At 45.9% G+C, this 27,081-nt stretch overlaps 1 protein-coding gene across 5 annotated transcripts in view; it reads left to right on the forward strand.

Moving 5' to 3' along the window:
* The window catches only part of GMPPA (GDP-mannose pyrophosphorylase A), a 54,604-nt gene extending 35,264 nt beyond the window's left edge, over nt 1-19,340 (forward strand). For all 5 annotated transcript variants that reach the window (XM_063933857.1, XM_063933856.1, XM_063933858.1 and 2 more), the window contains exon 13: nt 18,860-19,340. In XM_063933857.1, the coding sequence (XP_063789927.1) occupies nt 18,860-18,960 (101 nt within the window). In that variant the 3' untranslated portion in view covers nt 18,961-19,340. The remainder of the gene's footprint in view (nt 1-18,859) is intronic.
* Nucleotides 19,341-27,081: the final 7,741 nt, after the last annotated feature.

Raw genomic sequence — 27,081 nt, forward strand, 5'->3', positions numbered from 1 at the left:
TTCCTATTATAACTGTTACCCAGCTTTCAGCACACCTAAACTCAGAGCTATATGTATTCTTCAATAATTCATGGCAGCCCTTACAATGGGTTAAGCTCCATTACCAGATAGTTAAAGATGGTTCAAAAACATTCCCCCACTGTCGTTATACAATGTATCTCCTCTTCCTCAGTCTCTTTTCCTGTCTAGATTATGCATAAAGGCAGTGTTATAGTTTATTTTGTGTAAAGATGCAGAGAAGTACCTTACCTCTTAGGGGCCCATTTATCATAAATATTTGTGGCTTATTCCCTGAAAGCACCTGTATTTTATTTTATTTTTTTGGTGGGGTGGGGGGGGGGATGTGATGCGATGCTGCCAGATTTACCAAGCACCAAATGCAAGGCATTCCTGAGCTTGGCCTCTGCAGCTAACGCCATCTGAAGATGGCGTTAGCCCATTGTAGCCTATGGGCTACACTTAGCTTAATTAGCCGGCAATGGCCGCCGCCACACATACATGGTCAGTGGGGCCGTGCATGCGCAGGAGTCCCGCTTCCACTCCAAGCATCTCGCAGGGACTGGCTCCTTTCCGAGCCCCTGTCCCAGTGGTTGCTCCTCATTTTGGGAGCTAATATTGCACCATGATTGAAATCAGGGCCGGTTCCGGGGCTTCTGGCGCCCCGGGCGGCATTAGGGGGTGTGGCTTCATACAGGGAGCGTGGTCAGTTACGCCCCCTGTACTGTTGTAGGATGTGCGGTGCGCGATGACGTCATCGCGCACCGCACAGCAAAGGTCCTCTCCACGAAGGTAAACTAGACGCTAAGCGTCTAGTTCCCTTCGTGGAGAGGACCTTTGCTGTGCGGTGCGCGATGACGTCAACGCGCACCGCACATCATTACAGTGAAGGTCCTCTCCAGGAAGGGAAATTAGACACGTAGCGTCTAGTTTCCCTTCATAGCGGGCAGCACGCGTCTAGTTTCCCTTCACAACGGACAGCGGGCCGTGGTAGCGGGGGGCACCACCGCAGCAGCGGATCTTGCCATGGTGCGGCGCCCTCCGGAAGGCTGCGCCCCGGGCAAAAGTCCTGCTTGCCCGTGGCAAGATCCGCTACTGATTGAAATGCAAATGAGATTATTGAAAAATTAGCCCCTATAGCTCTTGTGAATGCAACATTCATTGATGCTAAACAATACAGTGTCGGACTACCCGGACACTCCAGGCTGCTATCTTAAGAAACAGTTCTGGAAGTAACAAGATCTTACAATTTCAGAAAGGGTGTCTTCTGACATGTATTGAGCCTGGGATTTAAATGGAGAAACGGAACTGCATTCATAGTTACACTTCCTGAGTATAGGATTTGTAGCACTGATAGATAAATGTACATACTTCTACACTGATTTTTTTTTATTTGATTTGGTATTCATTTTTATGATTGAAAAAAAAAAAAAAGTCTCTGTTGGCTCTTCTATAAATTCAAAGCTTCCGATAACTGTTTTAGGACTCAGGGGGTTATTCAGAGTTGTTAGCAAACCAAAAAATGTAGTAATTGGGCAAAACCATGATACACTTAATTTCTTTCATGGGGGAGGTAGGTGGTGGTGGTCAGGTTATGGATGTCAATGGTATAGCCCCATAACAGGTTTGTGTGGCTATATTGTGTGGGCTCTTCCCTATGTATGATGCAGCTCTGCATCCCCCAGTTTTTTCCCCTGTGTCTATGAAGGGGAGTACAACCATGGTACAGACTTGAGGAGGGATAGTGGCAAAATTTCTTGTGCCAAGTCCAAGATGAATGCCCTGTGCATGGTGTGTGAGGCATACAAGCAGCTACCGTCCTCACCCTGAGGTGGTATGGGTCACCTTCTATAGTTCAGGCTATTACCAATCTCAAACAGATTGTCAAACGCCATAATTGCACCCTCTTCAGTTGCCACTAGTGGCATTATGGTGACCACGAGGCTCCCTTCCACCCCTACTGTTTCTGCAATTAAAGTCTTTATGGGCTCCCCGGGCATGGCTATGTCGGAAATGTAAGTTCTCCTGTAACTGCTGTTCTCCTTGGAGGGTGTTTGCCTGCCACCACCAGCAGTAACTTCCGGTGACGTCCATAGCAGTGGGAGGAGTCAGATTTGTACACCTCTGGTGGAGTGTAAGGTGACAAAAGGATCTTTTCCAAGAGTTTTCCTAGTATCATGGAGAGACTATAGTGGAAATTTAATAAGGTCCCGATTTTGATTAGAGATTGCATTTTCGGACGAAAGTGCAACTCTGAAATTAACTAAACACAAATCGTGGCAGTGTTGGGGCAATTTGTATTGAGCTACACTGCCATCCATACAAATATGATTGTTTGTTCACATATATCTCATACAACACAGGAATTTACTAAGAATTCGTATTCTCAATCACTGCTGCCAATAGCCAAACACTGCCGGAAAAGCATGGGATTCGTACAGAAATAGAACTTTCAAATAGACCTGCTTTTGGCTGGCGTGTTTGGAGAATCATGCATGAATCAGTGAGATCCGTGCATGCTTCTCTATGTAAATGTGTGTGTGAAAGAGTTAAAATAAAATAAAAATTGAGTGGGGTTCCCACTCATAAGCATAACCAGCCCCGGGCTCTTTAAGCCAGTCCTGGTTGTTAAAATACCAGGGAAAAATTGCGTAGGGTTCCCCAGTATTTATACAACCAGTACTAGGCTTTTGGACCGGTCCAAGTTCCAAAAATACAGGGGACAAAAGAAGTAGGGGTTCCTCGTATTTTTGCAACCAGCACCGGGCTCCATTAGCCAGGGAGGTAATACCGCAGCCGGGGGACACTTTTATATATGTACCTGCGGCCGCAGCATCCCACCCCCCAACTAGTAACCCCCGGATAGGGTTTCCTGGGGAAGTAGGGTCCCCTATAATAAAGGGGTCCCGGCCCAGACACCTAAGGGCCAGAGATGAAGTCCGAGACTGTCCCCGCCATCTGTGTGCTCTGGATGACGGCTGATAGCCCTAAAAGTGTAAAAAAATTAAATAAATAAGTATTGTCTTTTGCTGTGGAACTACAGGTCCCAGCAAGCCTCCCCCCGCATGTTGGTACTTGGAGAACCACAAGTACCAGCATGCAGGCATTAAAGGGCCCCCTAGTACCTGTAGTTCCACAACAAAATAAATATTCAAATAAAGACACACACACAGCGTAAAAGTATCATTTTATTAAAACACCCTCACACATACTTACCTACATCCCACGCCGCCATTCACGTCCCCTTCTCCAGTAGAATCCACGAGTACCTATTAAAAAACAAATACATACTCTCAAAAAATCCGGTGTAGATCTGTCCTCTTCTTTCCATGTAAGCATCCACAGGATTAAAAAAATAAAAAAACGAAAAAACCTGAACCATGGAACTAAAGGGGATCCATTTGTACACATGGATCCCCTTTCCCCGAATTGCGGGACCCCTCATGACTTCTGTCAGTTGGGGACCCTTCAGCCAATCGGTGTGTGCCACTTCATAGCCCAGTGCTGGTTATGCTTAGGACCCACGCAATTTTTATTTTTTTTATTTTTACCTAATTAAATACTGTACACAATGAAGCCGTGCACGGATCTCACTGATCTGACCGGGCTTCATTGTGATATCCGGCTGTGTTTTACTAATCTCTCCTGTAAAACACTGCCGGACAATACTAAGGATATCGACATCGGTGAACTCTAATTGAAAAAACACGGTAGTTTAGTAAATTACTGTGGTTTTTTTCAATCACGAATATTAGTAAATTTACCCCTATGGGGTATATTCAATAACTGTCGGAAGCTGCCGTCTTGTCGGAAAGACTGCAGCTTCCGACAGTTTTAGGTCAAAAGGGGTTCCGACCTATTCATTACGGGCCCATTTATTCCGACAAGTCGGGAAACCCGACTTGTCGGAATGCACGCTGATCGGCGGCTTCAGCCGCCGATCAGCGTGCATTGTCGGAAGTGGGGCCAAACCCGACAGGTTTTAGCCCCGTTTCCGACTATCTCAATCCGACTTTAAAAAAAGTCTGATTGAGATAACTGAACTGAGAGCAGGAGACGGGGGAGCAGTGGGGAGAGCAGGGACCCAGTGGCAGCGTCCACCCGGCTCCAGCAAGCGACGTCCCGCTTGCTGGAGCCGGGTGGACGCTGCCGTGAGCCTCTGCTGCTGCAGCCGCTGCTCCGCCGTCTACTCCTTTCCTCCCACATCCGCTCTGCTCTCTCTCCACCCCCGGTGCCACAGACATCTCACCCCAGGCGCCGCTGACCGCTTCTCCCTCAGCTCTAGCGCCGCTGACCGCTCCCCCCTCACCCCCGGCGCCGCTGCTGTCAGCGCCCCCCGCAGCGCTGACAGCAGCAGCAGGTCAGGGAACGGCCAAATCCGACAGTCGGATTTGCCCACTTTTTAGAATAGGGGTTGTCGGGTCCATTCCGACAACTGCAGGTCGGAATGGACCCGACTACTATTGAATATACCCTTATGTCTTAAAACATGGGATTAGAGGATCTGGTGCAAGAGCAAATCGCTAACCTCAACGTTTCAAGGAAGAGATGTAATCCTTATAGGACCTGGAGGATTTATATTCCAACCAGGGCAACCATATAGCAATAAACTTGGTCAGTCTGTCCCTGGAGCTCAGGAGAATATCCTCCATGTTCATATAGTAATCAAGTCTGGAAAACCAAGCGTTCCGAGTAGGGGAGTTATCGGATTTCCAAAGGGCAGGGATCACTGCCCGGGCAGCATTACTAAGATGTCGTAATAATGATGCCTTATAGGCAGACAAGGGTAGGGAAGAATGAGTTAACAACCAAAAGGCTGGGTCAGTGGGGACAGGGGCATGGAGGATATCTCCTGAGACAGATATTACATCATCCCAAAAAACTTTAATGAGGGGGCAGGTCCACCAGATGTGCAGTAGAGAGCCAAAAGCATTATGGCATCTCCAGCAAGTGGGAGAAATAGATGGGGAAATAGCATGAAGAAGAGAGGGATGTCTATACCACCTCATCAATATTTTGTATTGTGTTTCCCTTATTTGTACACAGATAGAGCTTCCATGAGTCTTGAGAAAAACGGATTCTCTGAAAGTGAGAGATTTAAATTGCGTTCCCATTTTTGAGTAAAGAGAAGGGGGGATTGGGAGTTGGGCATTTGTAAAAGCTTATATAAGGAAGATATCATTATGTTTAGGGTGCAGAGGCGCAACACACATCTTTTCAAACGAAGTCCGTTCCCTAGATGCCTGTCGGTAAGCATTACCCATATAGAGGAAGTGTTGTACTTGTAAGTACTTCCAGAAATCTGCCTGTGGGACATCCCACTTCGTCCGTATGTCTGAAAATTGCATGACCCCCGATGGTTGTGCCAACTGACCCACTCTAAAAAGTCCCTCTGTGGCCCACTTTCGATAGGAATAAAGGGCAAGGCTGGGTTCAAAGGCAGGGATACCCAAAAAGGAGGTGAGGGGGCCAAAATCTGAAGAGACACTTGGCCTCCGCCGTATCCATTTCCAAAAGGAAAGTGTGGGGGAGATAGTCGGGTGAGGGCTTGGGAGTTTGGGTAAAATCGGGAGCCACGTGAAAATTTCAGGGTATTGCTGAACACACAATCCCTCCGAAGCCACCCTCTGCTTACCTTCCCGGTGCCTGGTCCAGTCCAAGATCCTGCCCAACAGAGTTGCGTGATAATACATTTTTATATCGGGGAGTTGGAATCCGCCCTGTCGTGGCAAGTGCGACAAGACAGATCTATTAATCCTGGGTCTTTTTCGAAACCATACGAATTGTTGGATCAAGGATCGCATGGAGCGGAACCAAGCATCCGGGCCATGGATCGGCAGTGCTTGGAAAAGATAGAGTAATCTGGGCAGGGTGTTCATCTTCACAACATTAATTCTACCTAACCAGGATATACTGTTATATTGCCATCGACAATAGTCTTTTTTTAACTGATTGGAGTAAAGGGTAAAAGTTTAGGGGCAATAAGCGTGATAAGTCGCTGGAGAGCTGGACCCCTAAATATGTGATATGGGAGTCTTTCTAAATGAACGGGTAAGCAGTTTTTAATGTGACTAATGTAGAGGAAGGAGTGGAAACATTAAGGGCGTATGATTTGGACGGATTGACCTTAAAGTTAGAGAGTGAGCTAAAAATGTCGAGTTCACGCATGAGATGTGGGAGGGACGTGTAAGGATTGTCAACAAATCATCAGCGAATAAGGCCAGTTTATAGTCGGTATCACCCACTTTTAGGCCTGTGATGTGTTCGTTAGTCCGAATAGCCCTAGCCAAGGCTTCAATACAAAGTACAAATATTAAGGGGGATAAGGGGCATCCTTGTCTCGTCCCATTGCTTATAGGAAAGCTATCAGATAAAACCCCATTAAACTGAACTCGCGCTGATGGCCGTGCGTAGAGAGACAACACTCTATGAAGTGTTTGTGAACCTAGCCCAGTGTGCTCCAGTACAGCCCTCATGAAATCCCAGTTGACCCTATCAAAGGCCTTTTCGGCGTCCATTGGTAATAGTATGGTGGGGTTTTGACTTTTGGAAGCCAAGTGTATAAAGCTTAAGGATCTTTGTGGTATTGTCTTTTGCCTCACAGCCTGGGACAAACCCCACTTAATCATAATGAATAAGGGAAGGGAGAAATTTATTTAGCCTAAGAGCCATCAATTTCGCGAAAAATGTAAGATCCACATTAAGCAGGGAAATGGGTCAATAACTGGAGCACACTGAGGGGTCTTTCCCTTGTTTGGGAATCACCAAGATTTGGGCTTCTAGGGATTGATTGGAAAAATGGGTGTCAGCTGAGATGGAGTTAAAGGTTTGTAAAAGCCTAGGAGCGAGAACATCTTTGAATAGTTTGTAATAAACGGCTGTGAAGCCGTCTTGGCCTGGACTTTTACCTGAGGGTGTGGAAGATATAACATGCTCTACCTCTTGCAAAGTAAAGGGTTCGTCCAGGGAATCTCTGTCGGAGGGGGCTAATATAGGACACGCCACTTTTTCCAGATACAGCTTGGATTTCAGTATATTAGAAAGAGGATTGTGGGCCGTAGAGGGGACACCCAAATTATACAGCGTAGAATAATACTGTTTGAAACAAGCCGCAATCTCAGGTGTTTTGAAACAAAGAGAGCCTGTACTATTTTTCATAATGGGTATAAAAGAAGCCGCCCTCTGGATTCTAAGCGCATGTGCCAGTAAATGGCCTGGTTTATTACCCCACTGATAATAATTATTTCTCCATTTATGCAGGGTTTTATTGTGGAGAATGTTCCTCAGTTGAGCCCAGGCCTCAGTTAACTCTACCAGATCAGAGGAGGATAAGGAGGATTTATGAAGAGTCTCCAAATGATTAATTTTACGCAGCAGTGTGGTGGTTAGGGCCAGCCTGTCCTTTTTCATATGGGAGCCCAATTGGATCAATTTGTCCCGTAAAACGCACTTATGTGCCTCCCAAAGAGTCAGTTTTGAGATCTCCCCGGTGTCATTTATGGAGAAATACTCAGACCGTGTCTTATCTAGTTCGCCCTTGCAGTATTTGTCGTGAAGGAGGGATTCGTTAAGGCGCTAAGTCCATTGGCCAAAGGGTCGAGATGGGATCGAGGGGGACATAAATATTGGGGCATGGTCCGACCAAGTTATGGAGCCAATGGAGGAGTCTATTAACAGGGGCAGGTGTCTATGGCTCAAAAAAAAATAGTCTAATCGAGAGTAAACCTGGTGTGGGTGGGAATAAAAGGAAAAATCCCGATCAGAAGGGTGTGTGATCCTCCAGGAATCAGCAAGTTGCAGCTTGTGAAACTCCCTCTTAACCTGTCTGTGTTTTTTGTTTAGAAAATTTTGTTTTGGGGTGATGGGGGAAGTACCAATGGAGGGCTCCATTGCCCAATATAAATCACCCCCTAAAACAACAATACCTGTGAAAAGAGATTCAAGGCGGGGGAAATATGAGCGGAAAAAAAGACAGTTGGTCCTGGTGAGTGGCGTAAATCGCTATGAATGTATAGGCTTGGGAAAATACAGTGCAGTTAACCACTTATAGTCTACCAGGAACCAATTTATGGACCAATATATCGTGACCTGTAGAGATTTAGAAAAAAGTATAGCGACCCCTTTGGATTTACTCTCAGGGTTGTTGGAATAAAATGCAAGGGGAAATCTATGTTTAGTAAGGGAAGGTCGTCGGGCAGAAATTTTAAAGTGCGTCTCCTGTATTAAGGCAATATCCACCCTGTCTGACCACAGCGACCTAAATAGGTGGGACCGTTTCTCAGTGACGTTAAGGCCCTTGGCATTAATTGAGGCTATCTTGAGCCTACCAGGAATAGGCATTAAACATACAACAGTGCATTCGAACTGGGAACTCGGATAGGCCAATAGAGAAGAAGAGAAAATTCAGAAAAACGAAGAGGGAAAAAAGATAAGTTACAGAAAGTAAAAACATTAATAACAAGAAGAGACCTGCCATGGGAGGACTGGTATAATTACAAACCAGAGGTCCCATAAGGCACTACGGCCGTGTGCGGGAACGGGGCAAGGGAGTCACCACTATAAACTAGTAACAGTAGAAAAACAGAAACGGTCAGTAACTACAAGTTGTACAATGGCATGAACAACATAAAAAGTCCAGGCAAAAAGGTGATCCTGAAGGATGGGGGTAGGCAAGACGGGGCAATAGCTAAACAAAGTATTGGAAGGCGTATCTCACCCGACATACAACACCCGTACAGTTCAGGACCTCTGCGAACAGGAGGAAAATGTTCCATTCTGAGGTCAGCTGGGAAGAAGGAAATCGGGTAACGGAAGGGCCTGGATCAGCAGCAGGAGCTGTAGAGATCTTCCTTTTAGATGCATGTACGACTTGCCAGGATCCAGCGTTTCCAGAAGGTTGTGGTGGATGCAGATCAGGGGAAGTAAATGATGGATGGGAGACCGAGACCAGAGCAGAATGTGGGGAGGTCGGAGGGGGTTTGCAGGGTATGGAGTTTCCGGGATGATGAGACCTGAAGATTAAAGGGAAAGCCCCATCTGTATTTCAGCTGACGTTGCAGAGTTCTTCCGTGAGGGGCCGAAGAGCTTTCCGTTGTTGGAGAGTGTGCCAGGAAAGATCTTGGTAAATGGCAATCGGCTCACCGTTAAAATTCACGCCGTCCAGTCGGCGCACTTTACACATGATCTCCTCTTTTTGAGAGTAATAGTGCAGACGGCATATGACGTCGAGGGGGACGGGACGTAGGGAGCCCCCTTGGCTTGAGGGGGCACGGTGAGCCCTATCAAACGTAATAGTGTTAGCCAGGTCCTTTTCCAGAACTTCATAGTAGATAGTCGTCAGGGCATCCACCAGGCCTGTTTTGAGGGACATCTCCAGGAATACCTCTCACCCATATATTATTCCGCCGACCTCTGTTGTCCAAATCCAAAACACTGGACCGCAGCGACCGGATTTCATCTGATTGAGCCGCAATAACATCAGTGAGGGATTTCATGAACACATCAGCAGAATCACGATGTTCCTCCAGAGTGCACACTCTCAGAAAGTTGAGAAATATCCTGTTTAATAGATGCCAGCTCTCTTCGCATGGTATCTTGGAGGTCCTGTTTGGTAGGTAGCGTTTTCATGAAAGTTAAAATGTCCTGAAGGGCGGTGTCACCCGGAGTATGTGATAGTGGCTGATCCATCATGAGGGGGGAGGCAGGCGAGGCGGAGTGACAGGAAGGACTGGGAGGAGAGAAGTCTCCGGAGGATTTAGCAGGAGTAGGGAGTAGGAAGGATCTCCTCCCCGTCTGGGATGCGGTCTCTTTAGGTTGCGCTGTGTTTCCTTTCTTCTTTCCCGGATCTGACCATACTGAAGTTAGGACATATATAAAGGCAAGGTCAGGAGGCGCAAAGCCTGGTTTCAAGGAAACTGCACAGATTGCTGTTAAGTGCCATCAACGTGGTGACTTCCCGTGGAATGGCATTAGCATAGCATTAGGCAAGTAGCGGACGCCAGGACAGTGAGAACATATCGATGGCGGGTCTCCTCGCGCCCCGGGAGGAAAGAGATGGATACGGGGTAGCCACCACACCACGGTACACAGCTAATGTCCCGCAATAGCCCGTATATCCGTCCAGTATGTATATACAACTAAGAGTGACAAAGTTGTAATAGCAAATCAGAGTATGGAGAAAAAAAAACACTAGAGGGAGCTCCAACCCAGTTAATGCACTTCACATGGAGAATCCATTGCAGTAGAGCAGAGATTTTCAACCTTTTACAACTCGCGGCACACTGAAGAAGATTTAAATATTGCCAAGGCACACTCAAATATAACGGTGATGCATGGTGTAGTTTCGTGTCCTAAGATGTCATGTCGCAGATTCTCCATAGGTAACGCCTGAGCCACATCTGAGAAAGCCAGAAGAGCCCAACACTGACCGGGCCCAAAATTAGAACTAGCTCTGCAACCACCAAACCCACCAGTATTGATCGGTCCAGGGCCTCAGTAGCGGCAAAACACTGACGGGCCTGGCTGTGCTTCTATGGCGGCACACCTGGAGACTGCTCAGGGCACACTAGTGTGCCACGGCACAGTGGTTGGAAAAACACTGCAGTAGAGTGAAAAAAGGCAAATAGATTCCGGCACATATATAACCCTAAGGGGGCCACAGTGGTATAAGGAGAACCCAGGCATAGCATAAATATATGATCCCCCAGCCCAATCCTGCTTCTTGAGGGCAGCAATAATAAGGAACCCTGTTCACCAGCCTGTGTGCAGCTGCAGGACGTGTCTGCTCTCCTCAGTCCCTGCAGAAGATGGCCGCCACTGGTATGTGGAAGAGAGGGAGGCTTCAGCAAGCGGGTCCCTCCGCAGTCCCGCTGTGTGGAGGCTGACTGCGGGAGGGGTGGCCGGAGCCGAGCGGCTAGATCAGGGGGAGCCGCGTCAGGAGCGGTTGCCACGGGAGCTGTGCTAGTGCAGCGGCTGTGCAGGTCTGAGGTGCGGCAGCTGGCAGGTGTTAGGACCGGTCCGAGAGCCGGGCGGGCAGCAGTCTCTGGGAACCGGAGGCGGGGGAGACTGTCCGTGGTGCAGCTCCAGAGATCCAAAGCGGAAGGGGCATTAGGCTGAGTAACAGGTAGGGCCGGCTGGGTTGAGGGGGAAATTTAGTCCCCGGCTTGGGGAGGGGAGACAGGCCGCAACCCGCGGAGAAGTAGGAGACCCCTCCCGGCTCCGCAAACCTGCCTCCAGCGGTCTAGAAGGCGCCCAGGCTTCGGGAAAGTATGTGGGGAGCGGAGGTGATAGAAAACTGCACCAGAAAACACTTTTATAAGGCTTTTGTGGCTGGAGCTCTCAGGAAGCGCGTCCTGTCCCAACGACTGCCATGCCACGCCCCCTTATTTTTACATTATTTTATTGAAGCATTGAAAAAATACAACAAGTGCATTTTTGTGTGAGTAAATAGTATACAGAAAAGTACATTAGAGTCCATAACAACCGCAAGAGATGAAAACCACAAAAAGGACAAATTCAATATAGGGGATGGAGAGAGTCTGGAAACGAGCCAAACAACAATAAGCCCTTAAAGAGAGATTGGAGGATCCTGAACAAAGACACGTGTCTCATACCACAGAGTACTGCAGAAGCAATGGAGGATGGCCTCCTTAGTGGAAGAAGGAAGAACCTCTATGTACCTCTCCAATGTGGCAAAAATCAGTTTTTTGGTACAGGTCTCTTTCTGGAGAGATGCTTCTAACTAATCCATATGAAAAATGAAGAAAAGTTTCTCCTTAAACATTTCCGTAGTTTGTAAGGAACTCTGGATCCAGAGATGCAGAATGGTTTTCCAAGCAGTCGAAGAGATTGCCAGTAACAGTTTCTTAACATCCCTAGGAGCCCGAGCACCTGGAGGTAAAAGACCAAAGATAGCCCATTCTGGTGTTAGTGGAGCATAATTTACTGCGTAGTAGTAAAATGCCAAATCTCCATCCAAAATCGCTTAATAAAAGGGCAGGCCCATAAGCAGTGTTACAGATCAGCCAAGGGATGTTGGCATCTGGGACAATTAGAGTCTGGTAAAATAAATTTTATTTCCAAAAACTACTGGGGAAGAGCTTTCTTTTCTTTCAGCCAGTGCTAAATCCAGGATGTTGCTCCTATGCCTGTTTCTGAATCTGTGAAGGCATCTGATCAGATTCTATCAAATCAGTGGGTGAGTATTGGGTGGCTTGGCAGCAGACTAGGGGATCAGGAGTTAGACTGTGGGCCAAATATAAGTGGTACGGGATTCTGAAAGTCCCGAGATGTTAGCCACAGTTTATTTTATCTTTACTAAACAGTGCCAATTTAAATGTATCTGTTAACTCGCCGAAATGTCGGGAGTTACAGAATCCCGCTCCCTATTACATTTGGCTCTTTGTCTAGAAATTCTTGAAGTGTTCAACCGTATAAAGTAGCAGAACCTTTTTATCCAAAGGTTAGTATTACCAAATGGATTCATAGAATCAGGGCCCAGCACTTTAAAAGGTTTTTTTTTTTTTTTTCCCCCCTTAATGAAAATATTACAAAAGTATCAGTTAAGTGTTATTTTAAGTATTTTTTTTATGGAAACCACTCTGTTTGGGAAGATTACAACTGGATAGAAAGTGCTTCTTCATTGAACAAAGCAACATTTGAATAGTGAAATAATCTTCGGTCATACACAAGATTACCTTTTTTTTTGTAATTTATTTGCCATTAAAGTTGTTGCATTATTGCTCTTCTTATGAAAATGGGTCAACCATTAAACCCTTCTCCATCAACAATACATGGATTTCTGAGTTGTATTTACTGATTTAGAAATCTTTGTTTTGTGCTGAAATCATGCCACAGTAACTACTGCTCTTTACTGTTTGTTGTTTTTTTTTTGGCAGCATGTGGCACTAATTATTGAAGCCCCAATCGCTCTTTCTCTTACGTCCTAGAGGATGCTGGGGTCCACATTAGTACCATGGGGTATAGACGGGTCCACCAGGAGCCATTGGCACTTTAAGAGTTTGAGAGTGTGGGCTGGCTCCTCCCTCTATGCCCCTCCTACCAGACTCAGTTTAGAAAATGTGCCCGGAGGAGCCGGTCACAGCTATGGGAGCTCTACTGAGCTTTTCTAGTAGAGTTTAATTTTAGAGTTTTTTATTTTACAGGGAGGCTGCTGGCAACTTCTTCCCTCAGTTACACCTGCTCCGAAGAAACAGTTTTCTTCTCAGCCCTTTCGGACTAAGAAGCCCAGAAAGGCCAGGCCGTCCAACACCTTCTTTTGGGGAGGTACACCCAAGAAACTTCCTACGGCAGGTTCCCAGGAACAGAAACCTACTTTAGGTACACCCAAGTCCTCCGCATGACGGTGGACTACTGGTCCCGGAGGTGGGGCCGGTGGGAGCGAGACTCAGGCAGTTCAGTCACGTCTGGGTGTCGTCTGGCCTGGATCCCTGGGTGCTGGATATTGTGTCCCAGGGGTACAGGCTGGAGTTTTAAAATCTCCCCCCTCACCGGTTTTTCAAATCCGGTTTACCAGGTTCTACAAGCCGCCGTCCAGAAGTTGGTGGAGTCACAAGTCATTGTGTCTGTACCACCTCATATGCACGACAAGGGTTACTATTCGAGCCTTTTCGTGGTACCGAAACCGGATGGTTCGGTCAGGCCCATTCTGAACCTAAAATTAGTGAACCCCTTTCTGAAGGAGTTCAAGTTCAAGATGGAGTCTCTAAGGGTGGTGATTTCGGGTCTGGAAGAGGGGGAATTCCTGGTATCCCTGGATATCAAGGATGCATACCTCCACATTCCGATCTGGCTGCTGCATCAGGCGTATCTCCGCTTTGCTTTGTTGGGCGGTCATTTCCAGTTCCAGGCCCTGCCATTCGGCCTCTCAACAGCACCGAGGGTGTTCACCAAGGGGATGCCAGAGATGATGGTTCTCCTTCGCAAGCAGGGGGTGAACATCATTACATATCTGGATGATCTGCTGATAAAGGCAGCGTCCAGGGAGAAACTGTTGCGGTCCATTGCTATTACGACCGATCTCCTCAGAATCCACGGTTGACTTCTAAACCTTCCAAAATCACACTTGGAACCAACCAGGAGGTTGTCGTTTCTGGGGATGATCCTCGACACGGAAGTACAGAGGGTATTTCTTCCACTGGAAAAGGCGTTGGTGATACAAACAATGGTCCGGGATGTCCTGAAGCCAGCCCGGGTGTCGGTTCATCAATGCATTCGCCTTCTGGGAAAGATGGTGACCTCTTACGAGGCTCTCCAGTACAGAAGGTTTCATGCTCGGTCCTTCCAACTGGATCTCCTGGACCTCCTGGACAAGTGGTCAGGATCTCATCTGCACATGCACCTGAGAATTCGTCTGTCGCCAAAGGCTAGGATTTCACTCTTCTGGTGGCTACAATTGCCTCACCTTCTGGAGGTCCGCAGGTTCGGGGTTCAGGACTGGATCCTTCTAACCACGGATGCAAGCCTCCGGGGCTAGGGCGCAGTCACTCAAGGGGAGACCTTCCAAGGTGGTCAATTCTGGAAGTCGGTCTACTGATCAACATTCTGGAACTAAGAGTCGTATACAACGGTCTTCTTCAGGCGGCCCATCTTCTAAGAAATCGGGCCATTCAAGTGCAGTCGGACAATGTCACAACAGTGGCCTCCATAAACCGACAGGGCGGAACGAAGAGCAGAGCTGCAATGTCAGAGGTATCAAGAATCCTCCTCTGGGCAGAAAAACATGTGTTGGCGCTGTCAGCAATCTTCATTCCGGGAGTAGACAACTGGGAAGCAGACTTCCTCAGCAGACATCATCTCCATCCGGGGGAGTGGGGTCTCCATCCGGAGGTCTTCAAGGAAATAACAGACCATTGGGGACTACCCCAAATAGACAGACATGATGGATTCTCGTCTCAACAAGAAGCTTCAACGCTATTGTTCCAGGTCGAGGGACCCACAGCCAGTGGCAGTGGACGCCCTGGTGTCTCCGTGGGTGTTCCAGTCAGGGTACGTGTTTTCACCACTCCCACTCATCCCAAGGATCCTAAAGCTCATAAGGAGAACAAGGGTTCGAGCGATCCTCATTGCTCCAGACTGGGCAAGAAGGACTTGGTATGCGGACCTTCTGGATCTACTACAAGAAGAGCCGAGGCCTCTTCCTCTTTGGGAGGACCTGCTGCAGCAGGGGCCATTCGCCTATCAAGACTTACCGCGGCTATGTTTGATGGCATGGAAGTTGAGCGCCTGATACTTGCTCGGAAGGGCATTCCGAAGAAGGTCATTCCTACCCTGATACAGGCGAGGAAAGGGGTAACGGCTAAACATTACCATCGTATTTATAAGAAATATGTCTCTTGGTGTGAATCCAAGAAGTTTCCTACGGTGGAGTTTCAACTCGGACGTTTTCTCCTTTTCCTGCAAGCAGGTGTGGATATGGGCCTGAGGTTGGGATCTGCGAAGGTCCAGATTTCGGCCCTATCCATTTTCTTACAGAAACAATTGGCTGCCCTTCCTGAGGTTCAGACCTTTTTGAAGGAAGTTCTGCACATCCAACTTCCCTTTGTACTGCCTACGGCACCTTGGGACCTTAACATGGTGTTGCAGTTCCTCCAGTCGGATTGGTTTGAGCCTCTACAGGAGGTTGAGGTCAAATTTCTTTTGACCTCAATTGGCTACTGACTCCTCAATTACATCAAAGTCCTTGGATGTTGTGAGGGCTCTGAAGATATATGTGAAGAGAACTTCTCGTCACAGAAAGTCGGACTCTCTGTTTGTCCTATATGATCCCAAGAAAATTGGGTGTCCTGCTTCTAAGCAGACGATCTCTCGCTGGATTAGGTTCACTATCCAGCACGCTTATTCTACGGCAGGATTGCCGTGTCCAAAATCTGTTAAGGCCCACTCTACTCGTAAGGTGGGGTCTTCCTGGGTAGCTGCCTGGGGTGTCTCGGCGTTACAACTTTGCCGAGCGGCAACTTGGTCTGGGTCGAACACGTTTGCTAAGCTCTACAAGTTCGATACTTTGGCCTCTGATGATCTGAAGTTTGGTCAATCAGTTCTGCAGGAGCCTCCGTGCTCTCCCTCCCGTGCTGGGAGCTTTGGTACATCCCCATGGTACTTATATGGACCCCAGCATCCTCTAGGACATAAGAGAAAACAGGATTTTGGTTACCTACCGGTAAATCCTTTTCTCGTAGTCTGTAGAGGATGCTGGGCACCCGCCCAGCACTTCGTTTTCCTGCAACCGTTATCTGGTTCAGTACAATTTTGTTTCATTATGTACTGCATTGTTACTTGGCAAGTAATGTTTCAGCAGTTGCTGAGTTTTTCAAGCTAGTTAGCTTGATGTGCCTTGTATGTCTGAGCTGGTATGAATCTCGCCACTATCGGTGTTAAATCCTTCTCTCAAGGATGTCCGTCTCCTCGGGCACAGTTTCTAGACTGAGTTTGGTAGGAGGGGCATAGAGGGAGGAGCCAGCCCACACTCTCAAACTCTTAAAGTGCCAATGGATCCTGGCGGATCAGTCTATACCCCATGGTACTAATGTGGACCCCAGCATCCTCTACGGACTACGAGAAAAGGACTTACCGGTGGGTAACCAAAATCCTATTTTTTTTTTGTGTGCTTCTCAAGAGAGATATAATATATATATATATATATATATATATATATATTATAATAAATAAAAAAGTCTGCGGCACTCAAGGTCTTATCAAAAAGCTGGTTGTTATTGAAACATCAAAACAAGTACATCGACGTTTCGGGGATTTTAACCCCTTTTTCAAGATGTGTGGAAGCTATATAAAAAGAATGAAGGCGCACTCAGTGAGTCTAGATATCAAGTAAAATTTACTAACTGTAACAAGCTCACGTACATCAAAGATAAAAATCACCAGCATGTAGAAGATAACTCCCGCTGCCTCCGGAGTCGTAACAAATTAACTACTTGCATAATGTTAGTTTATGTCAATTGTAGCCACTGAACTGGATTAAAGGTCCCCATTCACTAGAACGATAATGCCTGATTTCATCCGACTATGGGCATTCTGCCCGAGACATCGGATGAAATCGAGCATTTTGGAGGTGTTTCCGATGCGCGTTCCCGTGAGCATCGGATCCTCCAGATTGACTGTGCTACACTAACAATCATGTCCGACCCCGCAGGAATGGCTAGGATCACCCAAGATACATTGTATGCAAAAGGACAGAATACGAAGTACCTTGGGCGATCCTGCCACAGGGGTGATCGCCTGCGACATGACGGCCGGACATGTTGCAGTAGTGTATGGGGCCCTTTAGTGTCTTCTTTTCATTTGCATTAATCCTATAGGTAGTAGTTTTTGTTCGTTAGTTTCAAGTTTGTTATTCCTAAATTGAGGCATGTTTGGTGGGAACGGGAGTCTGGTCATATTGCAGATACTATGGAGACTGTTACATTTTGATAAAGCTAAATATTTATCTTATATAAAACCCTTTATGAGGTCTAAGAACACTGTACGCTATTTACGTATGGAGTACCATAAGGGTACGCTCGTTGCGTAACGATCGCTTAGCCGTGGTCGAGACGCTCAAGCGTCACGTTCGCTCACGGCCAAGAGATCACAGGCAGGCACGCTATTGGCTGCCGACTAACGTAATGATTCGCTATAGCGTAGCGGGCGCTCGGGACCACGAGGAGATCACCAGCGGCGCTGACGCTCACAATGTTAAACCTTTATATCTAAACCATAAACAATGTAATATGCTGTAAAACCTTAGTGTAGATGCAACCTAGTGTAACCTTATTACCTTTTTAGCTGTTCTAGCGTCACCGACGCTCTGAGAATACTTAACACTATAAGAAATACACAGATACCTGGGCTTAGGGTCCAACGCCTAATATATATATATATTATGAATGATATACTTGCAAAAGAATTAATACAAATACAAATCATACACTACAATATAACATAGACTACCTAACCAGATAACTACACAGGAAATACAATACAATTACTATTTAAGGGAAAATAAGAGAGAAAGAGGAGAAGAGAGAGAGAGAGAGATTGGCCCACAATAACAAGAAGATCAATATAGTTGCGGAGAAAAACTTACGCACAAGGGGAAACGATCGCATGCGCCTCTGGACATCCAGCTCCCGATTTTCAGCAATGATAACCGTTGAAGAGTGAGAGCTGGATGTGATCGGCTTGTCTATTTATGCCCCACACACAATGCAATTCAATGGTCCCTATAATCTCATTGTTCATTGGACACAGGAATTCCTCCTCGCATTATAACAAAAGGTCATAGGTTGATTCATACAGGTGGGCCGTGACTATTTCCAACAGCTCAGGTGGGAGGGAAACTGGGTTTCCCGCCGCATGGATAATAAAGTGCAAATACAGTAAATGTTCATAAACTTCTTATGTCCATAACTATTCGCACGAGCGATTAATCCGCTTCAAACCAACACCGGAATATTACTAATTAAATACTCTTCCGATGGGTACTAAACACCACTGTATTACTCCTGTCTGACCCTTCGTATCAAACAAAGAGGGATTTCTCTGTTCACGAACATTCTATATTAACCAAACTTTCAGAATCTATCAAAGGGACCATGATCTACAAAATACATTATATAGTGAAAATATGTAACGATTGGGTCGCACGCTACGATCACAAACTCTACCGTAAATACGCATACCGTGCGCCTGCGGGTGCCCGCGACTGAGTATGCGCACGTACGGGAGAGCGTACGCATGCGCAGCACGGACCTGTGTGAGGTGCAAATATGGTAGTGTGCATAGAGATATTTTTCTGACTTTGACAATTTGAAAAAAAATCTAAACTTAATCTTATGAACTATTTTTTCAGGATGTAACGTCTCAATCCCAGCAGAGGTTGTAATACTAAACTCCATCGTCCTCCCACACAAAGAGCTGAGTCGTAGCTTCAAAAATCAGATTATTTTATAGTTTGAGAAGATTCAGTGTTGTGCTTGAGGCGGGAAATCGGTCTGTGTTCCGGCCCTGAACAAACTGTCCCAGCAATGTGACCTCTGAAGCAACTGTACTGAAAATTGGGATGTGTGCTGCATGACATGGAGTAAGTCAAGAGCTTGGAGAGGTTTTTCTGCTTCCAGACAGAGGGCCCTTGGAACTTGGCACAATCATGACTCCTGAAAGCGACTGCAGCCGAGACATTACAGAACACTAGAAGCTATTCACTGTATATGTTTTAACCCCAGGGTGTTACTTCAGTTGTAATTAAATCATGTATACAAAACTTTCTTAAAGCTGGGGGCCAGGTCATCCAGTTTATGTTGAAGAGTTTATTAAAAATTATGTTTGGAGAAGTGGCTCGTACTCTTTCCTGACCTTTTTAACAATAAGGCTTTCACCACACTATACCCACTAGATGGTAACACAGCCAATTACAGATATTAAGAGCGTAACTGCTGCCCCAGTGAAATGAAATAGTGGAGCATGGTCTCTAAAACGTGAAGTGATTCGGTTACAGTTGTCCTGGGCTCCTCTTCATCTATCAGGAGGATGGTAAAGAGCTGCGAGGAATAGAGCTTTCAAAGTGCTAGAAGTCTGAGCTGAAAGAAGGGTTTTTATTTTTACATTTTCGGTCAATATAAAAATACATTTGCAAGCAATCATCAGATGTCTGTACAGTGCCCCCCTGTAGAGTGATTGATTGGTGTGAACTTTAATCTGTTGTATCCCAGGAAATAACAAGATCTAATAGTGACTCTTTCCCCCATGTATTCTTATAAGGGGTGGTATTTGATATGCCGGTGGTCGGGATTCCGACAACTATTCTCCCTGGATAGAGAATAAATAGCGTGGCGCGCGCCCGCAGCGTGGCAAGCGCAGCGAACCCGCCCGCAAGGGGCTCTTCTGCACTCGCCCTGCCTTGGTGGTCGGGATCCCGACCGCTGGCTTAACACGTAGTGTTACCCTTATAAGAGTGGTTTCAAATGGGATAGAATCAAAATATAGACAGTGAAAATCATAAGGTTGATACCAGAATGTCAACTGACAATGTCTGTGTCCAAAAGATCAACAGGGTCATTAGGTTGACATGTAGACACAGTCAAAATGTCGACAATGAAAAAATAAACCTCTGCATAGATTAAATAATGATAACCCTTCATAATGGACAAATGTATGAGTGTCCCATTGAGAAAAGTGCAATGCTCATCCACAAACCGTGATCCTGTCACGTCAGCCACATTGTCTGCTGTGCCTAATTGTCACAGCAAAATAGGAGTGGCCAACCTGTGGCACTCCAGCTGCTATGAAAATACACGACTATAGCCCTGACGAAGCTTTAGTAAAGTAAAATGCGCATCGGCATCGCTGTGCGCTGTCTGTACTATTAATAATTATGTATTCAAATCCTGTGTTCATTTAAGCAATTTGTCATAAATGTTATGATAGAAAGGGTTACTTTATAGGACCATTGACACACGCTGGCCTCATGTACATAGAAAGGGAGGGTTTATCTCCAAGTGTCAGCTCCGGTCCTAACACACTGCCGATGTGAGAGATAGGCATATTGTGGCTTTCTTTTCTGAAAGGAAAGTTATTCAGATACTGGATAGATTTAAATTCATGTGCAAATAGTCTGACATTATACATCCAAGTGTAAACTCACAAAATCTAGTGCACAAAAAGTCTATTACCGACAAACATGAGAATGTATACCTGTACTACCTAGGGCAATACAAGCCAGATATGTAGGTAATGACAGGTGTTTAAGCTGCCATCTGGATATATGAGAGAATATATAATATTACAGCTTGCATGATTTATTGAAAGAGAACAACAATTATACAATAGCTGTGATTATCCAGCAATTTGATCTACACTATTGTCCATATTAGGTTATGTGATAACAGCAAAGATTACACCGCGATTATTCTAAGGAAAACTATAAACCACATACTATTATTATAAGGTGTTCATCTTTAACACATACCATTGGGAAGACTATAAATAGTATTTGTGTTAAAATCCATCAATTATAAATCGGTGACACTACAGCTGTTAGATCAGGCTGAAGACTCAAAGACAATACGGTCTGTATTGATACCAACACATATATTAAAGTCCTGTGTCTCTCCAACATATAATCCATCCAAATAAGGCAATATGAGCCATATATTTATATGTTAGACCGTAAGACTGTCTTTTGGATAAATGCAGTGTTATTTGAGATATTCTCAGCATACCGCCTTATAGTAACAAATTGCGATTTTCTGAACTGAGAATGTGCCAGTTATGTTACAAACACTGCTACATATGTACCGTAACCCTTTATAGAAATCACTGGCAAGAATAGCTAGTGATTGTCTGAAGCAATTATTAAACTGTGTGTATCACAGGTATACATTAAATTTACAGAATAAAGACAGCACACCAACATTTTCTTTTAATAAGTCTTTTATTCACGAAAATGTATTTTACTTTTCGTACACGTTATTCTGTCCTCATTTATTTTATACTTCACTCTACATGTCACCTTTGAAGTAAAGGGACATATAATACATCATATGTGATAATATTAAAGGTATCTGCATCACATATGGGTATTGAAATGTCTTCCTTTTATTGTATAATATTATCAATAAAGTACCAAACATGTTATTTATATTAAAGAAGAATTAATTTTCTTGTGGAAGGGAAAGAGTGCTGCTATTAAAAGTTGATTTTTGACACCTGAAATCAACTGAGTCGGGTCACTTGCATATGACCCACATGGATTTTGCCTTGCCCGACACTGGTTTGGGCATGAAATACACTGGCAAGGTGGGCATATACACAGTATTATGAATTACTATTTTGAATAAGTGGCTGTAGTTTTGCAAGGATTAACGAGTCTCGGGCAACAATTTTGACAGCTGAAATCAACTGAGTCGGGTCACTTGCATATGACCCACATGGATTTTTCCTTGCCCAACACTGGTTTGGGCATGAAATACGCTGCTCAAGTGGGCACCTTAACACTATCATTTTCCATTATGAATAAGTAGCTGTAGTTTTACAAGGGTTAACGAATCTCAGGCAACAATTTTGACACCTGAAATCAACTGAGTCGGGTCACTTGCATATGACCCACATGGATTTTGCCTTGCCCGACACTGGTTTGGGCATGAAATACGCTGGCAAGGTGGGCATATACACAGTATTATGAATTACTATTTTGAATAAGTAGCTGTAGTTTTGCAAGGATTAACGAGTCACGGGCAACAATTTTGACAGCTGAAATCAACTGAGTCGGGTCACTTGCATATGACCCACATGGATTTTGCCTTGCCCAACACTGGTTTGGGCATGAAATACGCTGCCCAAGTGGGTACCTTAACACTATCTTTTTCTATTATGAATAAGTAGCTCTAGTTTTGCAAGGGTTAATGAGTCTCGGGCAACAATTAATCAACTGAGTCGGGTCACTTGCATATGACCCACATTGATTTTGCCTTGCCCAACACTGGTTTGGGCATGAAATACGCTGGCAAAGTAGGCACCTTAACACTATCATTTTCTATTATGAATAAGTAGCTGTAGTTTGGCAAAAGTAAACGAGTCTCGGGCAACAATTTTGACAGCTGAAATCAACTGAGTTAGGTCACTTGCATATGAACCACATGGATTTTGCCTTGCCCAACACTGGTTTGGGCATGAAATACGCTGGCAAAGTGGGCATATACACAGTATTATGAATTACTATTTTGAATAAGTAGCTGTTGTTTTGCAAGGGTTAACGAGTCTCGGGCAACAATTTTGACACCAGAAATCAATAGAGTCGGGTCACTTGCATATGACCCACATGGATTTTGCCTTACCCAACACTGGTTTGGGCATGAAATACGCTGGCAAAGTAGGCACCTTAACACTATCATTTTCTATTATGAATAAGTAGCTGTAGTTTGGCAAGGGTTAACGAGTCTCTGGCAACAATTTTGACACCAGAAATCAATAGAGTCGGGACAACCACAAGAGTGACCCCACTTAACCTCGCAGTCTACCGCAGACCGCAAAGTTCCCACCATTGGATACAATGGAGCGCATATGCGCTACATTGTATCTACAGTGCGCAGCCTGACTGACAGCTCAGGAGCGCACATCCAATGTAGCGCATATGCGCTCCATTGTATCCAATGGTGGGAACTTTGCGGTCTGCGGTAGACTGCTAGGTTAAGTGGGGTCACTCTTGTGGTTGTCCCGACTCTATTGATTTCTGGTGTCAAAATTGTTGCCCGAGACTCGTTAACCCTTGCAAAACTACAGCTACTTATTTAAAATAGTAATTCATAATACTGTGTATATGCCCACTTTGCCAGCGTATTTCATGCCCAAACCAGTGTCGGGCAAGGCAAAATCCATGTGGGTCATATGCAAGTGACCCGACTCAGTTGATTTCAGGTGTCAAAATTGTTGCCCGAGACTTGTTAACCCTTGCAAAACTAGCGCTACTTATTCAAAATAGTAAATTATAATATCGTGTATGTGCCCACCTTGCCAGCGTATTTCATGCCCAAACCAGTGTTAGGCAAGGAAAAATCCATGTGGGTCATATGCAAGTGACCCGACTCTGTTGATTTCAGGTGTCAAAATTGTTGCCCGAGACTCGTTAACCCTTACAAAACTACAGCTACTTATTCATAATAGAAAAAGATAGTGTTAAGGTGCCCACTTGGGCAGCATATTTCATGCCCAAACTAGTGTTGGGCAAGGCAAAATCCATGTGGGTCATATGCAAGTGACCTGACTCAGTTGATTTCAGGTGTCAAAATTGTTGCCCGAGACTCGTTAACCCTTTCAAAACTACAGCTACTTATTCAAAATAGTAATCATAATACTGTGTATATGCCCACCTTGCCAGAGTATTTCATGCCCAAACCAGTGTCGGGCAAGGCAAAATCCATGTGGGTCATATGCAAATGACCCGACTCTATTGATTTCAGCTGTCAAAATTGTTGCCCTAGACTTGTTAACCCTTGCAAAACTACAGCTACTTATTCAAAATGGTGAATTATAGTGTATGTGCCCACTTTGCCAGCGTATTTCATGCCCAAACCAGCGTTGGGCAAGCCAAAATACATGTGGGTCATATGAAAGGGACCCTACTCTGTGAACTTCAGGTGTCAAATGTGTTGCCCAAGACTCATTAACCCTTGCAAAACTGAATGGAGCTGAATAAGAAGCTGGAGCTCGAATAAGAAGTGAATAAGAAGCTGGAGCTTGAATAAGAAGCTGGCCGAATAAGAAGCTAACTTCAGCCTCGTAATGCGAATTGCACATCTAATACTAGTACTATCGAGCCCCGTTATAACACTGTCAATTATAACCGTAAGCATCAGCCTAACCCATGTATTGGGATGGGGGGGGGGGGGGGGGGGTCTGATAACAAGACGGTCACTGTGGCTGTTCTTTCCCGAAGTCCAACTTATACGGTCAGCTAGGATGGGAGGAAGGATGCGGAACGATTACAGAGGCATCAGGATGTTCAAGCAAGCTGTAAAACCGCAACACAGCCCTAAATCAACCCCACAACAAGAAGACTAAATGTCTGGCTAAAACATTAACCCTGTCTTCCCAGTTATAGCTGACTTGCCAGGGAATATTTATCACAATACACCTGCTAAAAAATAAAGAAAGTTGTGCTAATTTACTAATTACCTCTTGCCCGGAGATGGGCTCCGATAATAAGATTTTACTCACCGGTAAATCTATTTCTCGTAGTCCGTAGTGGATGCTGGGACTCCATAAGGACCATGGGGATTAGCGGCTCCGCAGGAGACTGGGCACAACTAAAGAAAGCTTTAGGACTACCTGGTGTGCACTGGCTCCTCCCACTAAGACCCTCCTCCAGACCTCAGTTAGGATACTGTGCCCGGAAGAGCTGACACAAATAGGAAGGATTTTGAATCCCAGGTAAGACTCATACCTGCCACACCAATCACACCGTATAACTCGTGATACTATACCCAGTTAACAGTATGAAATATAACTGAGCCTCTCAACAGATGGCTCAACAATAACCCTTTAGTTAGGCAATAACTATAAACAAGTATTGCAGACAATCCGCACTTGGGATGGGCGCCCAGCATCCACTACGGACTACGAGAAATAGATTTACCGGTGAGTAAAATCTTATTTTCTCTGACGTCCTAAGTGGATGCTGGGACTCCGTAAGGACCATGGGGATTATACCAAAGCTCCCAAACGGGCAGGAGAGTGCGGATGACTCTGCAGCACCGAATGAGCAAACTCTAGGTCCTCCTCAGCCAGGGTATCAAACTTGTAGACTGTTGCAAAAATGTTTGAACCCGACCAAGTAACAGCTCGGCAAAGTTGTAAAGCCGAGACCCCTCGGGCAGCCGCCCAAGAAGAGCCCACTTTCCTCGTGGAATGGGCTTTTACAGATTTAGGGTGCGGCAGTCCAGCCGCAGCATGTGCAAGTTGAATTGTGCTACAGATCCAGCGAGCAATAGTCTGCTTAGAAGCAGGAGCACCCAGCTTGTTGGGTGCATACAGGATAAATAGCGAGTCAGTTTTCCTGACTCCAGCCGTCCTGGAAACATATACTTTTCAGGGCCCTGACTACGTCCAGTAACTTGGAATCCTCCAAGTCCCAAGTAGCCGCAGGCACCACAATAGGTTGGTTCACATGAAAAACTGATACCACCTTAGGAAGGAATTGGGAACGAGTCCTCAATTCCGCCTTATCCATATAAAATACAGATAAGGGCTTTTGTATGACAGAGCCGCCAATTCTGATACACGCCTGGCCGACGCCACGGCCCACAGCATGACCACTTTCCACGTGAGGTATTGTAGCTCCACGGATTTAAGTGGCTCAACCCAAAGCGACTTCAGGAAATCCAACACCACGTTGAGATCCCACGGTGCCACTTGAGGCACAAACGGGGGCTGACTATGCAGCACTCCCTTAACAAAAGTCCGAACTTCAGGCAGTGAAGCCAGTTCTATTTTGGAAGAAAATCGATAGAGCCGAAATCTGGACCATCATGGAACCCAATTTTAGGCCCATAGTCACCTCTGACTGTAGGAAGTGCAGAAATCGACCTAGCTGAAATTTCTCCTTTGGGGCCTTCCTGGCCTCACAGCACGCAACATATTTCCACCATATGCGGTGAAAATGGTTTGCGTTCACTTCTTTCCTAGCTTTAAATAGCGTAGGGATAACTTCCTCCGGAATGCCCTTTTCCTTCAGGATCCGGCGTTCAACCGCCATGCCGTCAAACGCAGCCGCGGTACGTCTTGGAACAGACAGGCCCCCTGCTGCCGCAGGTCCTGTCTGAGCGGCAGAGGCCATGGGTCCTCTGAGATCATTTCTTGGAGTTCTGGTTACCAAGCTCTTCTTGGCCAACCCGGAACAATGAGTATAGTTCTTACTCCTCTCCTTCTTATTATTCTCATTACCCTGGGTAAGAGAGGCAGAGAAGGGAACACATACACCGACTGGTACACCCACGGTGTTACCAGAGCGTCCACAGCTATCGCCTGAGGGTCCCTTGACCTGGCGCAATATCTTTGTAGCTTTTTGTTGAGGCGGGACGCCATCATATCCACCTGTGGCCTTTCCCAACGGTGTACAATCATTTGGAAAACTTCTGGATGAAGTCCCCACTCTCCCGGGTGGAGGTCGTGTCTTCTGAGAAAGTCTGCTTCTCAGTTGTCCACTCCGGGAATGAACACTGCTGACAGTGCTAACACATGATTTTCCGCCCATCGGAGAATCCTTGTGGCTTCTGCCATCGCCATCCTGCTTCTTGTGCCGCCCTGTCGGTTTACATGAGCGACCGCCGTGATGTTGTCTGACTGGATCAGCACCGGCCGGTGTTGAAGCAGGGGTCTAGCCTGATAATGGCCATTGTAAATGGCCCTTAGTTCCAGAATATTTATGTGTAGGGAAGTCTCCTGACTTTTCCATAGCCTTGGAAGTTTCTTCCCTGTGTGACTGCCCCCCAGCCTCGAAGGCTGGCATCCGTGGTCACCAGGACCCAGTCCTGTATGCCGAATCTGCGGCCCCCTAGAAGATGAGCACTCTGCAGCCAC

This window comes from Pseudophryne corroboree, chromosome 7 (assembly GCF_028390025.1).
Source record: "Pseudophryne corroboree isolate aPseCor3 chromosome 7, aPseCor3.hap2, whole genome shotgun sequence".
Lineage (NCBI taxonomy): Eukaryota > Metazoa > Chordata > Amphibia > Anura > Myobatrachidae > Pseudophryne > Pseudophryne corroboree.